This window comes from Triplophysa dalaica, chromosome 16 (assembly GCF_015846415.1).
Source record: "Triplophysa dalaica isolate WHDGS20190420 chromosome 16, ASM1584641v1, whole genome shotgun sequence".
NCBI lineage: Eukaryota > Metazoa > Chordata > Actinopteri > Cypriniformes > Nemacheilidae > Triplophysa > Triplophysa dalaica.
In genome coordinates, this window is record NC_079557.1 from 9,902,191 (window position 1) to 9,919,327 (window position 17,137).

The 17,137-nt window shown below is 36.4% G+C and overlaps 1 protein-coding gene across 1 annotated transcript; it reads left to right on the plus strand.

Annotated features, from left to right (window-relative positions):
* The first annotated feature begins 333 nt into the window (after positions 1-333).
* Positions 334-4,295, plus strand: gask1b (golgi associated kinase 1B). The gene is made up of 4 exons (XM_056769050.1): positions 334-1,677; positions 1,760-1,974; positions 2,095-2,321; positions 3,282-4,295. Exons 1-4 carry the CDS (start codon positions 846-848, stop codon positions 3,487-3,489), a joined length of 1,482 nt encoding a protein of 493 aa, XP_056625028.1. The 5' UTR covers positions 334-845; the 3' UTR covers positions 3,490-4,295.
* Positions 4,296-17,137: the final 12,842 nt, after the last annotated feature.

Genomic DNA, 17,137 nt, shown 5'->3' on the forward strand with positions numbered 1-17,137 from the left:
AAATGGTCTTATTCCCATTGCTGTGAAATGAGTTCTGTGTTCTATACCTTCACACACTTTTGAAGAAAAAGAGATGTTTTTGTGTATTTTGTATGCAACTGTGTTATCCTGTGCTCTTAATAAAAAAGCAGTTTTCTAATCTGCTGCTTTATTTGAAATCACATTACATGTTTCGCAAAATTCATACCGGAAGAATGTTATCAATTTGAAGTTGTCAGAATAACTTTGTGTAGACAGCTTCTTCCTGGTAACATGCTACAGTCATTAGTTTTGTGGGGTCTTCCTGACAGACCTGTGTGGTTCGTGATTCACTTTCCTGTTTTGGAAATTTACTTTTAATGCTTTCCATTCTTTGCATGTGGTTTGACAAATTGACTGTGCTGTTCTTCATTTATAAAACCCTCTAGTTAAAAAAAATCTGATAAATTATTAAACCCACGTACGCGGGGAGTTGGAATATCTGTTTTGAAGGCGTGAACAGCCACAATATCACCATCTATCTTTAATACTTGGAATGTATAGAATATGGGAATATTTACGAAGTTAATGTGGTAAATTGAACATGCCCATGTAATGTAAACGACATGGTTTATACAGGTTGCTGTCTAGTTTTGACGCGTCTCTCGCTTGCAGTGATGTGGTTTTAGGATACGCGACATTCTTGTCAAATTTGGGACTGTTATCTCCGCTGATCCGACGACGGGACAGTTTTCTATTCATTCTACTGCTTGACCTTAACGGGGAGCCTGAAGATGCCTGTTTATTATTTTCGTATAGAAGAAACAAACGCCATACTCTCGTGAAAGAAAGTAAATCTACTAAATCATGCGCAAATACTCGGTCAAATGGATACGCGTTCAATCCGTCCCGGAAATATCGCGGACTCTGTCATTTATTGGTCTATATCGTTTTGGCGATTTTTCAACTGCTGTAAGAGTTATTCCTCCATAAGAAAATATTTGTTTGTTGCTTTTTTGTGCTTTGTCTTCTTGTTTTTTACTGTGCATGTTAATCACACAACCAACCGAGACAAACGCCCATATCTCTGGACTGGTCAGGGTAAAAGTGAACCGGACTCCACTGGTGGAGTCAGGGATGGGGAAGCAAACGACTCTTTTAGTCCGACTAGGTCTAATGTGGTGTACATAACACTGAAATCCAAGCGGCACAAACCAGCTAATATCAGAGGCACAGTACGACCGAAACTCCGTAAAAAGAAAGTTAGAGTGAGACACCAGGACGCGCAGGATGGCGCACGGGAGAAAGCGAATAAGGGCGAGCGCAATTCAAACCCAATTGACAGCTCATGGAAAGTTTTGGGATACTCGGAAAAATTTAATAAAATAGACAGACTTGATGGCAGTAATCCTTCATCCATTAGGATATACAGTCAAAGAGGTCCTCCATGGTTCAGCAATGAGGATATCGCGGCTATGCGCTTTCTTGCGGATAGTACAATTACGCACATTGAAGAAGTCACTCTTCGGGGTTTCTCTTCTTTCATTTTATTTAGAAGTGAGATAAACCGCACTGACGATGTTCATGAGCCTGGCAAATGTTGCGGTGTGGTCAAGAGCCCCCTGGATGTGAGTGAGGTTTTCGCATTTCATCTGGATAGGGTCTTAGGACTTAATAGGACTTTACCCACTGTCAGCAGAAGATTTCATTCTCTTGGAGGTAAAGTGTTGTTTTCGTTTATTGTGTGTGTGGCATAGGTGTATATTAGGAGCTAAGAAAAACATAACTGGTGGTGTTTCAGATGGTCAGTCTTGTCCAGTGGTGTTGTGGGATCCTTCTGTAAGCCCATTAGTTGATGCAGATCAACCCTCAGAGAGACTGACCTGGGGCTCATACCAAGCCTCTCTCAAGCACAAGTGTTGGCATAAAGGAGTCACCCCTAAAGCAGAGTGGAGCTGCACCAGCATACATCATCATGAATGGAGCGGGCTGGTAGTCTTTGATTTTCTCCTGCAGGTACTCCGTTCTTTAAGTACTATACTGCAACATTGCTGATAGGAAACAAACATTTATTTACAAAGTAACTGAATTGTTTTAATTTTGACTAAAATAACAAAATGAAGTGTTTCTTCTCAGATTTATGAACGCCTAGATAGAAATTGTTGTGGGTTCAAGCCCCGCCTGCAGGATACCTGTGTTGAGCTTGGTCACCATGGAGAATGTAAAGACAAGGAGAGCATAGAGCTGACACACATTTTCCACCGCAAACATGATCCAAGCCACCTGGTTTTCCTGAACAACAAGGGCTACTTTGACAGAGACGAAGAAAATCTTAACTTCAAACTACTGGAAGGGATTAAAGAGTGAGTTAAACAAAAACAAACATGAACACAACTAATTTTTCTTTTCTTTCATTTGGATCTCATGATAATGATTTTGTGTCAAGGAACATCATCACATCACATCATCATCACAGATCTTTAAATTTGTTTTAGATTAACCAGACATAAATATCACAGGTTGTGGTCAAATGATGTTGGTTCAAAATGATTTATTCACACGCCTGATTAAAAACCATTTTATTATACTTTAAACAGAATTGTATTATACAAGTAGTATTTTAGTACTATTTCAGTTTATGAGTGTCCTTTGTTTCAATACACACACAGGCCACTTGGGCACCTTCACACTATGTGCTTACCGGACAACTGGTGATATTTTGTAATTCAATCAAACAAACAGCAACTAAAGATTCATTACTGTGAGACCCCAAGTTTGAACTTTCTGTAAGCCAACACCTCCACAACATCACTGTATACGTAAGCAAACACATACGGCAACAATCTGACACGTGCTGTCTGAGCTAAGGGATCCTGATGCCAATGCTGCTAATGTGATACTTCTGGGAAAGCAAGCCCGCTTGTCCAATAACATAAATCATAAAAAATGGTGCGCCATTGCTGTGTTTGAATATCACAGCCAGCTTTTCTCATTTTATTATGTTGCTTACAATCAATGTCATGTGCTTTGAACACTGTACTGTATCACGGCTAGAATGATTAAAAAAATCATATTTATCTGTGCAGTATTTTATGGTGGGATTTTTTTCTCATGCTGTTTAATAATCCGTGTTGATTTAAAGATGCACTCAGTAATTGTTACATTCATCAAAATGAGTAGCTAAATTATATTAAAAGTGCTATTCGCATAGACCCATGTAAGTTTAAATCAGATGACGACATCAGTTTCGTAAAGTTAAAAGGAAATATTTATAATAAAATTATCATAAATATATTTCAATATTTTTACTCTTCCCCCACCAGGCTACCAGAGCAGTCTATATCTGTCTTGAGGTCTCAGCGTCTCAGGGAAAGGCTCCTGCAGTCACTGTTCCTAGATCAGCAGTACTGGGAAAGTCAGGGTGGCCGTCGAGGCATTGAAAAACTCATTGACGTAATTGAGAGAAGAGCCAAAGTCTTGGTCACTTACATTAATGCCCATGGTATTAAAGTAGTACCTATGAACTCTTGAAGGAGCCTAAAATCTCATCATCCTGCCTTTCATTAAATTTAATGTTTTCACTAACTTCATATTCAAAAGAAGAGTAAAAACGCTATGCTCTTCAAAAAACAAAAGTTCTTTCTGCTATTGTTAATGCTGATGTCCTTTAGCTCTTCTGTCTATCCCATTAATATGCTTGAATATCAACAGTTTGAGGAGTGTCCTAGATGTTGCTTTCAACATCAAGCACATCTATGACTCTACATAGTTCTCTTTAACTCTACATAAAGTCTAAAGCTATTTTTTGCCCTGCGGACATTCCACAAGGCGCTGTAAGCGATATTAGCAGTTACACTAATTTTCAACCCCCCCCCACACACACGGATGTCAGCAAACCTGAAGTTTGAATTACTCAAAATGGCTCTTCTGATTAGCTAAATTCTAGTGTCTTGGGGTCAGATAGTAGCCTATTGTACTGTTTACAGAACATTTTACTGTCAATTGTTCTGATGTCTTTACTAGAGACATTTCCTGCATGCTTTTCGTAAAACAAGCCTAGAGCCTCTTTTGGTCTCACAGATGCATGCTCGTTTCAGATCTTCATTCATTTATTAAATTTCTTCAGGAATTCAGCTTTTAAGGGTAGTTCACGCTACATTCAAGTGTATGTGTTGTGCCTGCTTCTAACGTGATGAACATGTTTAATATTTCACTTGTATAACATTTTTTTAATAAAACACGGTAGTCATTATGCATCGAAAGCGTTCATGTTTGCACTGTGTGTTAGTTTACTTTGTTTTGTAAAAAATCTGATTAAATAAATGTGTTCCACATTAGCCCATTGCAAAGTGGTATTTGCATTTAAGTACAGCAAATTTGTGGAGAGCATAATAATGGTTGTAATGAAGAAGTGTTACAAGTATTCATTTTACAGTATTACCGTATTAATTCAGATGAATAGTTTTTGGTCATATCCTCTAATAACGGTGAGCCTGCACTGCTCTCATCTTTATTCATCTATTGACCGCAGCAATATTTCAGCAACAGGTCAAATGAGTTCTGCCATCTTTTTCTTTGCTTTTCATCTTATTTAAGCTTTGGTTTGCCAGCCACCCAGCTCTCCATGATAAACTAACTCCTTTATGAAAGTAAACCAGACACATAAACCCACTCAAATATGCACACACAATAACTTTTTTATGAATGTGAAAATACTTCATGTTTGGCAGAATTCAGTTCTGTTCTCACTGCTCTTTAGACTTGCTGTGTCTTGCCACACTCCTTTGCCAAACATAAATCGGAATGTCAAATCCCCTCTTCTGCATCAAGTGCTAATCTTTGGCATCCATATTAATGCAATCTTTTCCATACTGCATAAGACTGTTTGCATAATTAGTTTGATAGATAAACATGTCTGTTAATTTTAAGTGTTAAAACTGCCATGACAGATTTTTTTCTCCACTGGAAAAGCACAAACAAGTACTGTTAGCGTGTCCCTGAGGTATGCAAAAGGAATAAAGGATCTTTTGAGATCTGATTTGGCATATGATCTCATTTTTTTCAGTGCCTGCTATTACATTTCACATTCAATGTTCATTTTTCCTTCATTGTCCTTTCACACAGTAGCTTGTTGAACAATTCACATCCCAACAAGGAAGCTTTTATCGCAATGGTGCTGATGATGTCTCATGCTAAAATGTTACCACCATCTCACCCTTTCAAAATAGTAACTCTCTATCTATCTCTCTCTCTCTCTCTCTCTCTCTCTCTCTCTCTCAAGCATGTGACCTTAACCAGACTTGGAAAAGACAGCTGAATATCTCATTAGGAGTTTCATTTCATTTTTGAACAGAATTTAATCATTCCATGTTATTATCAACCTATATATGTCTTTCAGTCCACAGATGTTTACCTCCAAACACATCTTATCATAAAATTATCCTCTCATTTGCACGCAGTCATTTGCTTCCATTCTCACTGTTACTAACTGCCTAAATGCTCTCTTTTTTCTTTTGTTGCTATGACAACACCACCCTGGCAACATCCCACCTGGGTGGCAGACAGATGTATTTGGTTTTGTGTGGGTTTGAAATCATACAGACGAGAAAACAAGTAGAGATGAGAGCTCATACCTTTGGTCAAAAGAGTGAGACTGTAGACATAACAAGAGCACATTAGCCAACCCCCCGGCATCTCTGAAAGATGAGTCTTGCTCTACATTAATATTGCCTATTGCCTAGCTTTCCTGTGGCTCAGTGGTAAGAGGGCATGGAGAATCCCAGGGATTGCACAGACTTAAAAATGTATAGCATAATGTAATGTGAGTCGCTTTGGATAAAGGCATCAGCCAAATGCAAATGTCAGATATGAAGCCAAAAATGAAAAGTATGAAACAGATGGCTGAAAAGAGTTTGAATAGCTCTCAAATGGAAGCATTTCCACATCTTTGGACATGTTGTGACCTGAAAATGCACTTTATGATGAGATAAAGGAAGTTTTGAATTGGGCCAGAGTTGAGATCAACTGAGCTACATGTTGTTCATGGGTTTTTAGCTAGGAAAGGAAAGATGCTATCTGTGTGTAAAAACAGCACAACACGCCTAAGGCAGGCAGCCAGGATTTCTTCAGTTGTTCCGTTCACTTTGTCCAGTATAATCTCTCTTTGGGGACCGTTCGCAGCTGTCAGGGTGAACAACATGGAACAAGCTGTGTAACTGTTACCAAACCATATAAAATCAGGCATGAGTATGAAAGGAATAAAATATTATTTAAAGGAATACTGAACACTAAAATGTTTTTGTTTACTCACATGTCGTTTCAAATATCTGTGCTGTTATCCTTTATTCTGTGGATCCTAAACAACGCTTGAAGAATCTTCACACTTTCTGTGATTCAGTGTTAGGAGATCAGTCAGTTTCTTAACAGGATAAAAAATACAATGAAAGTACCACAAAAGCTTGTCGACAGTGACATATCTTATTTGAGAGCTGGTGAAGTGGAATAATTTTGGAATAGATATGTATTAAACCACAGGAGTTGTATGGATGTGATCACTTTGAACTGTCATTTTATAAAACAAATACATGTGAATGTTGGAAGGACATGAGGGACGAGTAAAAAAACTAAAACTTCTGTCACACTCTGCCTGTCTGTCCGTCTCTCACTCTTAAATTATCTTTGCACCCCTCAGCTCTTGACACTATATTATGTCTCCCTTTGTCTGCCTGACAGGAATGCACATGGAACAAAGAGTAAAATAAACTGTGCCTGTGAGATTATGATGTGGAGTCTGTGTTTGTGTGCATGTGTGTGAGAATAGTCATTGGCATATTGACAAAAGCTCGCTCTAAGCTTCCTCTATGTTGGGGGTTAACCCTACATGAGAACGAGATTAGCACACTTTGCTTATTCACATGTCCAGATATAAAAGCACGCTATGGAATCTGCCTCACAGTGGCATCTGTGCTGCTGTTAGATACAAACATGCATTGCTTAGTTATGAGGAACGTACAGTAGTGGCATTTTACTAAATATAGATGTGACACTAAAGATCACTTTAGAATCCACTGAAACTAGCACTAAAATTAACCATTTGATGCTCCTCTTTTAGGGGTCACACCATACTAACTTATAACTCTAACTTTTTTGTGAAATCAATGTAATATACTGTATATCTGCTGTATACCTAAAATAAATAAAAATCTTAATTACTGAGATGTTTAGGGAGTCTTTTGTTTTATTTACATATATTCAATAATTCCGAATTCTTTTCCGTTCAATATGATATTCTTATTATATGATATATATGATATTCCCATGGCGGACAGGAGTAAAATACAACCATATAATGTGATTTTAGGCCCTTTCAAATCAACAATTATTCATTTTTGTGTTCACATAACCTGTGCCACAAAAGTCAACAGGGTTCCATTCTGTACCAGAGGGTAAAACATATGGATAAACCTAAATAAGAGCTGCACAAAGTTGTATTTGTTTTTCAAAACCAAATCACTATGTCTGCAGGTTTATGTGATTGTTGGAAAACGTTATAAAATAATGCATGATGAGTACATGAAGAGTTCAAAAATCATGTTTTTTTATTGTGCATTCCACTTAATATCAATCAAACTGCAGTTGGTTTGTTTTGATTCAATCCATAATAACTCGATAAACACAATAAAATATGACGTCATGTTAAAAAACATTCTCATATCAAACTCTTAATATTATTATGTATGATAACTCTATGATAAATAATTCTCTGAGACCAGCTGACTAGAACTTCAGGCTGACTTACATTTCAACATGTGGAAAATGTATTTAGAGGTTTTTGAGCACAAGCCTACTCATGCCTTTTTTTAGACTGAAGACCTGACTGCCATTGTGTAATTATACCCATGTTGAGTTTAACCACAGTCAGTATCCAAAGAACCACGCACGTCTTCCCTGCTGGTTAATTTACTTGTTCATAGAGTTCACTTTTGATAGACATGTCATGAAATAACTAATGTAGAGGCATGCAGATCCTTTATTTGTTATTGTATCAGTTGATTAATGAGTTTCAGCTGAAATACCAGCTCATAAAGAAGAAGGCAGGTCATGTTTGGAGGGTGTCTATTTGGGAGCTGAAATATATGCTGGCTCCGACTAGGAAGGATACAGCGTGTAAATCAAGACCTAAGACAGCTGCTGGACGTTAAACACAAACTGATGTTGGAACAAATCCAGAATGTCAAATTTACCAACAGAAGCTGTAAAACTATGTTTAGAGTTCAGTGGGGATAAAGGCATAAGTTGGAATGGATGAGAATCAAAGGTTATTAAAAGTAAATACAGAAACAAAATAGCCTACTTGTATACATATACTGTTCTCTGTTAAATAAAAAAATAACGTTTCATTTTTGCCTACCTCTTTAGGGAATTTACTTTGGGAATAAATGTGCACTTTTTTATACTTCAACTTTGTGCTGAAGCAAAGTTACATGAAAAATCATGCTGTTAATGGCTTAAGAAAATCATCACTCATTTTTTCCTTTCTAACATTCTGGAATGACCTTCTGGGAAATGACCCGACCAGGAAGAAAAACAGGAAAACAGGGCAGCTCAGAGCACACAACCAGCTAATGTGGCAGAATGGACCAGAGACAGGGAGGCACAAACTTCATTCCTGCTGTTCAACGTCATTTGAAGGCAAGAGGGACTGCGGCCCCAGACCTCAGTTCAGTCATTCTTAAACTTTTCCTCTCTTCCTCTGTGTTAACATACTCTGCATGCCAGGAAATGCTGACTCTTCCAGTAAACAACCGCTGGATGAAATATAGAATTTCTAATTCTTGTAAACAACAATCCAAATGTTTTAGAAGATCCTCTCTAAAATAAGAAAAACGATTTATTTAGGTGCACACTTTTATACTCAGGATTGATACCTCAAACCATAAAATGTTTTTTTTTAAATAGTGTTTGTCTGAACTGTTTAAGAATTTGAATGTTTGACCTAAGAGTGGAAACGCCCAAGGATGATGATATAAGAAATCACATCAGAGTTTAGTTTAGACTCAAAAGTCAAAACACATTTCAGATGTCCTTCATGAACCTTTTTAGAATGTCTTCAGCCGTTCAATAGATTCAATAGCTCATTTTAGTCTTTACATACAGTAGCTTGTGGTGCAACTTTATCCACTCAAAAATGGAAGGGTAACATGTTAAGCAAAATGCAAAGTCAAACAAGAATAGGGCAAAACACCCAGCAGAAATATTATGAAATGTTATTTATCTGGTATTTTCTCCAAACTCCAACTGCATACAGAAATTTATCCCATTAATATGTCAGGTTAAGATGTGACTTGTCCAGTTTAAACTCTACTGCCATCTGCTGTCTAATTTCATAGGCTCCAATTTACACTTTGTATGTTTTCTGTAATATAAAGCAACCTCACTTTTCACTGAAAGAAGTTTCAATACTATTACATTGACTTTAAGTGCAATAAGGGAGGTTTAATGGATTTGTCAAAAAAATACAAATAAACATGAGAAAAACGTGTTAGTCACTAAAAATATAGGGACATTTAAAAAATATAAACGTCATCAAACCCTTTAGTATAAGAGTTTGACAAAAGGAGCAAGGCCTTAAGCAAATAAACTTTACCAGATCACTGGGATACAGATGTGTCTGTCTGTCATTGCTGTTGTCTTTCCCTTTCTTCATTCTCTTTATCTGAGCAACAATGTAGAGTTTGACGGCATAGTGTGGATTCCATCAGTATCAGCACATCTTTGTGAGGAAGAATTTATGCTGGTTTCCGTGGCAACCGTCTCTCTGCGGGATGCTGAAGGGTTCCTGTGCAGATACTCTTTACAGCCCACTGTTCTCTCTGACTCTATACACTTGTGCTGCCAGCAGTTTTCTTCCAGCAGTGAATGAATCACCATCAGATGGACATCAAAGCAAATATGTCTTACACAAGTAGCACTTTTGTTTCAAACAAAACATTTAAGTGGGAGTAATCTTCAATCCAGAAATCATCAAGATATTGTGTAATCTTTGTCACATTAAAAATGTTTTCTACTATTCTTGATTCTCTGTATTGTTGTGAACTTGAACCCCAGAGATTTATTCCAGATTTCATAGACCTGCGCGCTGAAAGCTCTTTAGTGACAAACTGACAAGGCTTGTGGACCTTGTGTAGCTGATCTCTGTTTGTCATTAGAGAGTTACCCTGGGAAATCAAGAACTATCCCACTTTTATGTCAGCTTAGGAGCTGTGATTGAATGTCTTCACAGATCATCACCCTAAAAACTCTGTTATAGCACTGGCTGTAGAAAACATGTTTTTAACATTGTCCATACCGCCTATGCAGAGAATAAAAACAATTTATATGGATTAATTGCACCTTTAAGATGAGTTCAGATGATCTGAAAACAGATAGATGAAGAAAATGTGTCTGTAATAAAATGTCAAACATTTTAAACTTCAATGAAAATGTTGGTAGAAGCTATTACACGTTCAAGGTTGTTTTTCTGTTCAGTGCCCGATCAACACAAGGTATTAATTTGGATTACAAAATAAATAAACCTGTACTCTGTTTAAATAGCAGGAAACTGTGGCCATTGCATGAGTTTTTAGAGAGAAAAGGAAAGGAACATTTTGAACAGATGGTAAAAAGTGGTCCTTTTTTCACAGCTTTTTCATTTAAGATGACTCATGTATAAATGACATGAACTTTTCCTCATTGAGGTACTTTGTACCTTCTTCTGAAAAATAGTTATTTTAAACTAAATGAGTCATCAAATTGAAGGACATAGTCTAGAAAAGTAAACTTTCGGTGCTCAGTTTGACTCACTCATCATGTAAAAGAGCTATTGACAATTAAACCAAAAAAGCCAACTGAAGCAGAATTTTCAGCTTTTACTATCCATATTATTTCAAAGCTGTAAATAATATTTTTTATGTGTTTTCTTTCGCCTTTTACTTTTAAAAGGCACTATTCTTTGTAAAGCTGCTTAGAAGAATATGAACTACACAGTATATTAAAATAGAGCGTGTATGAGATTGCTTGAAGATTATCGTTGGTAATGAATAGGCCTACATGTGGTAAAGAAATGCAGAAACACACTTTCCTAAATGGGAGACACTGCTAAAAGGAAAAAATCAGTTAAAACAACATGTTCTGAATTGATAGTTAACCCTGTTCTTCGTTGTATCCTAAATCTTTACACTGTAACAAACAATCTTGCAAAAATTACAGGTAAATAGTAAAATGGAATCCATTTTGTTCAAAGTTCTGGTTGTCAAGGACTCCAAGTCTAATTGTAATAATTTTAATGGCCATTGGAGGGCAGTGCTCCTCTGTGGTTGTTACAAGCTCCAAATGCAAATTTGGACATTTTCGCAAGTGCACTAAGTGTGTTTAATGTGACCACTGCTGTTGTGCTAGCGAGACATTTTCATGGGGTAAATGCTGGCTTCCTGGCCATTAAAGCGCTGGGAGCTTGTGGATAAATTACATTTTTAATTGACCAAAACGTGGCTGTTCACTATTATAAACCAAGATAGTATTTTATTGTATTGCCAGAACCCACAGAGGTGTTTTAAAAGTACTGATTTAAAAAAATGGTTTACACAGATGCCATGATTGCCTTGATGGCTATGATGTAAAAGATATGAAAAATATTACATTGATTTTAGGTTAGTGTCTAGTTAGAATTTATTAAACTCTCTATAGTGGTTTAATGCAGCCCTAGAGTGACATTCTCTATGCACTTACCTCACAAATCTTCACAATAACATACACAGACATGCATGGCCGGGCATGTTTAAGTAGTGTTTTGCATATTGTGCCGTTTTATGTCAGGCATTGGGTAATGACCACAAAATCATGATAATCCGCCAGGTGAAAATGTTGTTGATACGACCAAACAGCCATACAAGCCGTGTGACTGACACAGGAGCCTTTTTTTAAATCAAACAAGGTGAAGCAATGAAGACTTTAACATTATCCCTTAGATGAATCATTTTGGTCATATGTAAATGAGCATTGTCTATGATGAAGAGGTTGTTTCAGACAGTATAGCTTTAAAAATGTAGAAGAAGATATATGGAAATATTTAAAGTATTATTATTATTAAATTACTTTTTGTCAGAACAATCTCGCTCATAAATTTCAGCAAATTTGCCAAAACATTTGCGTCTTACGGTATATACAGACCATATATTGCAGGTTAAGAGAATGGATATTTTTGGTATTTAGTATTTGTATTTAACCTTTGCAAAAGACCCAAAAAAAGTATTAGCCCCTAATGTAGTGAATTAGGAATTAGTATGAAAATGTAAATAAAAAACATGTGAAAAGACTGTTTTCTTGTTAAACTACATAGGACCAGTGGTTAAAGGATGAGTGAAATAAATATTCAATTCCCATTGCTCTCTGGTCTAGTCAAAACTGGCAAAAGAATTAAAATAAAGCCTTTATAATAACCCTCTGAGGAGATCCTGCCAGATGCCTACAATTTTCTGAATGTGATTTAGAACTGGCCTTGTGAAATAAATGACATTCCAAGGCACCCTCGATGCCACACACTGAACTGGTGTAGAGTATCAGTGAACTGTATAATGTAGAGTATAGTCTATTTATTCATGCTTACAGATAGGTTATGTTGTTTTAAACAGGAGTTTAAAAGATGGATTTATAGGGAGACTCAAGAAGGTATTTCCATGAAGAAAAAGATACATAGAAAAAACATAGTTGCTTGTTAGTGTCTTCATCCCCCTAGTCAAATGGTCTTCAACCTACAAAGCACCACATCTAGTCCTTAAAGCCATGATTCAGACTTTTGTTATAATCAAATGCCAATTCTTTCTCAGTGTACTTATATTACCATATATGTCACAGGTGCAATGCAGTGTTCTGCTTCTATACAATGCAATGGACCAAGTAGATTTATACATTTTAGAGTCCCCGTCTAAAAAGGAACGTAAGTAATCCTATTAGATGGCTTTGTTGTATACCAAGCTAAGAAAATGCTCTTGTTGTTTTCTTTTATAATGCTTGAAAGTTAGTAAGATTCTGTATATGTGATGTAGGACTACAGAATGATCGTTCTCATCAAACTTCAGGCTTTTTTAATGTGCAATGAACTTGCAAAGAAACAGATCAGACCAATAACTAATGCATAGCGTCCTGTGTAAATTGCAGCTGCACTAATGTTCATCTCAGTGTTTGTTACCATAACGACAGCTTTATTTATAGCTTCATGCAAACCAAGAAATCGAAAATCTTGCATGACAGTCGGGGCATTCATTCAGTTTACAGTATGACGTGTTGCTGATTCAAAGAACACAAGACCAAATACAATTGCATACGATTCCCTGTGGCATTATTTCCCATAATGACCATTGTCAGTATTACACTGAATGTAAGGCTATTGCTTCTCTATAATAAGATACTGTCAATGTTTGAATGTGATTTCTAGAAGTACTGAGAACCCTCAATATCTTTGTTTTGTTATTTATTTTTTGGGCAGTCAGATTAAGCATGGTTCAAACACAGGTATATATATATATATATATATATATATATATATATATATATACAGTTGAAAGAAAAAGTATGTGAACCCTTTGGGCTTACTTGGATTTCTTCATAAATTGGTCATAAAATGTGTTCTGATCTTCATCTAAGTCACAACAATAGAGAAACACAGTCTGCTTAAACTAATACCGCAGAAACATTATACGTTTTCATGTTTTTATTGAACACAACATGTAAACATTCAAAGTGCAGGGTGGAAAAAGTATGTGAAACCCTAGAATAATGACTTCTCCAAGGGCTAATTGGAGCCAGGAGTCAGCCAACCTGGGGTCCAATCAATGTGATGAGATTGGATGTGTTGATTAAAGCTGGCCTGTCCAATAAAAAACACATACCAGTTTTGAGTTTGCTGTTCTGAAGAAGCGTTGTCTGATGTGAACCATGCCTCGCACAAAAGAGCTCTCAGAAGACCTACGATCAAGAATTGTTGACTTGCATAAAGCTGGAAAGGGCTACAAAAGTATATCTAAAAGCCTTGATGTCCATGTGTCCACGGTAAGATAGATTGTCTACAAATGGAGAAAGTTCAGCACTGTTGCTACACTCCCTAGACGTGGTCGTCCTGTAAAGATGACTGCAAGAGCACAGCGCAGAATGCTCAATGAGGTGAAGAAGAATCCTAGAGTGTCAGCTAAACACTTACAGAAATCTCTGGCACATGCTAACATTTTTGTTGACAAATCTACAATAAGGAAAACATTAAACAAGAATGGACTTCATGGGAGGACACCACAGAGGAAGCCACTGCTGCCAAAAAAAACATTGCAGCACGTTTGAAGTTTGCAAAAGAGCACCTGGATGTTCCACAGCACTACTGGCCAAACATTCTGTGGACAGATGAAACCAAAATTGAGTTGTTTGGAAAGAACACACAACGCTATGTGTGGAGAACAAAAGGCACAGCACACCAACATGAAAACCTCATCCCAACTGTGAAATATGGTGGAGGGGGCATCATGGTTTGGGGCTGCTTTGCTGCCTCAGGCCCTGGACGGATTACTGTCATCGATGGAAAAATGAATTCCAAAGTTTATCAAGACATTTTGCAGGAAAACTTAAGACCATTTGTCCGCCAACTGAAGCTTAACAGAGGATGGAGGATGCAACAGGACAACGACCCAAAGAATAGAAGTAAATCAACAACAGAATGGCTTCAACAGAAGAAAATATGCCTTCTGGAGTGGCCCAGTCAGAGTCCTGACCTCAACACGATTGAGATGCTGTGTCATGACCTCAAGAGAGCGATTCACACCAGACATCCCAAGAAAATTGCTGAACTGAAACACTTTTGTAAAGAGGAATGGTCCAAAATTTCTCCTGACCGTTGTGCAGGTCTGATCTGCAACTATAGGAAACGTTCGGTTGAGGTTATTGCTGCCAAAGCAGGGTCAACCAGTTATTAAACCCAAAGGTTCACATACTTTTTCCACCCTGCACTTTGAATGTTTACATGTTGTGTTCAATAAGAACATGAAAACGAATAATGTTTGTGGGGTATTAGTTTAAGCAGACTGTGTTTCTCTATTGTTGTGACTTAGATGAAGATCAGACACATTTTATGACCAATTTATGAAGAAATCCAAGTAAGCCCAAAGGGTTCACATACTTTTTCTTTCAACTGTATATATACGTACATGTATATAGGGTGAATTGCATTTTTTGCATTTCAGATTTTGTGAAATATTGAGATGTGTAGCTAAAACATTACATACACAACCAATACCATTTTACAATACCCAGGATGTGTCCTAACACATTCATGAAATAAATGATAGACATATTAGTGCTCTTAGTGCAAATTGTCTGAGAAAATGAGCAGTTTCCTAATGTGGAACAGTTGTTTTCCTAATGTGGGACACTGAAAAGTCTATGATAAAAGCCCAATCTCTCCTTGATTTAATAGTAAAATGCTCTTTGTTATGGATGAAACATGGACAATTAAACATCATCAGACAAATAATACAATATGATGCATTTATTATGAAGACATTAAGCAACTTATGATGTTGTTATGATAGAAATAAGTTGCACAGAAAATGCACATTCAAAATTTCTTTACTGATCTCTTATTTTTTCACTTTACTTAACAAACACATAGGCTACAACAACAACATGCATCGCATGCATAGGGTTGTTAACAACATTCTTCAAAATATCTGCATTTGTGTTCTGTGAAGAAAGAAAGTTGTACAGGTTTGAAATGACAAGACGGTGAGCAAACAATGACAGAATTTTCATTTTGAAGGTGAACTTTCCTTTAAACATCTGCAGTAATACCATTCTAATATTGCAAAAATATATAAACCCACAAACCATGCCCCACCACAGATTTTTGTCCACATTAGGCAGTGTCCCACTTAAGGGCAATTCCCCCTATATGTAGTGAGGTTCAATTAGGTTTTTTCAAAAATAACCTTTTTTAAAATATTACTAAAAGTGTGTTTAAAGCTTCATGTTGCATAATTGTTCTTGGTATTTAAACGGAAGCTTACACACAAAAATTTCACACAATACATGTCCAAAGTTTGACAGCTCAGGAGAATCACTAGATATGTAGAAAAAATATGACACAAAACATTCATATTATAATAAGAAATTAAATAGTAGTCAATGTTTACTTTATTTACTGAAGGCTTTTTGGTTTTCTTAATGTTAACATTTCGAAGTCAAACCACCTGCTATGCCTAATATAGCTTTTTTGCCAAAATGTCCAATAAAGTCCTCAGGAGTTTTGTCCATTTTATATACACACCTCCTAATTCAATGGTTATGTGAACCGGAGTGGTTATTAAAAGCAAATATTGCACAAATATGCCCTCAGACATGAATTTTGGTCTCTAATACATATTGTTTTAAACATAGAAATTGGTGGTTAAATGCAACTTATAGTAATACAATTAATGACATTTGGTTTGTATCCCCAAGGCACATTAATAAAAATATTTTAAGGTGATATTTTAGGCTATTATAAAGGCACCACTACAACATACAGTATACAATATGTTCCGTTTGTATTTAAATACAAAGCAAATTCTAACAGCTAGTTTGTAAATCACAAAATTACATTATCAATTTAAATCGAGGCATTAATCAATTTTGGTGTGTCAAGGTAAAGGTTAACAAGGATGTTGGTCGTTTTCATTCAGAAATGAGTCTGTGTTTCATTAAATAGACCAGCTGAGCTCAATTTTTAAAAGTGCAGTTTCATTCATCAATGTCAATTTCTTAAAAAAAAACCTATCTTACAATCTATAAGACATAATGGTAATTTGAGGTAGCCGATCTGTGTTCTTATTCTTTTGTTCTGTCTTTTATTTTGTAATCTTATATTTTGCATTATAGCTGACTTCCTGTTGTTGTCTTATTATGTTAAAGTTCTTTCTCTGTTTTCCCACACTAACTGTGTTAAGGTATGTCTTTATGGTGCTGTTCTGTTTATATTTGTGTTTGTGCTCTTCGTTTATGGACTGAATTTATCTTTTAGATTTATTGAATCTTTTTTGTCTTTTAGACTTATTGAAAAGACTGAACTGCAGATGCCTATCCTGCTTCTTCACCTCAGTCTGGTAGGAAACCATGTTAACACCAC

Bases quoted from the DNA above. Each gene is read 5' to 3' on its own strand.
- gask1b (XM_056769050.1), top strand. From the start codon at position 846: ATGGATACGCGTTCAATCCGTCCCGGAAATATCGCGGACTCTGTCATT. The intron at 1,678-1,759 runs GTAAAGTGTTGT...GTGGTGTTTCAG, and splicing joins AAGATTTCATTCTCTTGGAG to ATGGTCAGTCTTGTCCAGTG. The intron at 2,322-3,281 runs GTGAGTTAAACA...TTCCCCCACCAG, and splicing joins CTACTGGAAGGGATTAAAGA to GCTACCAGAGCAGTCTATAT.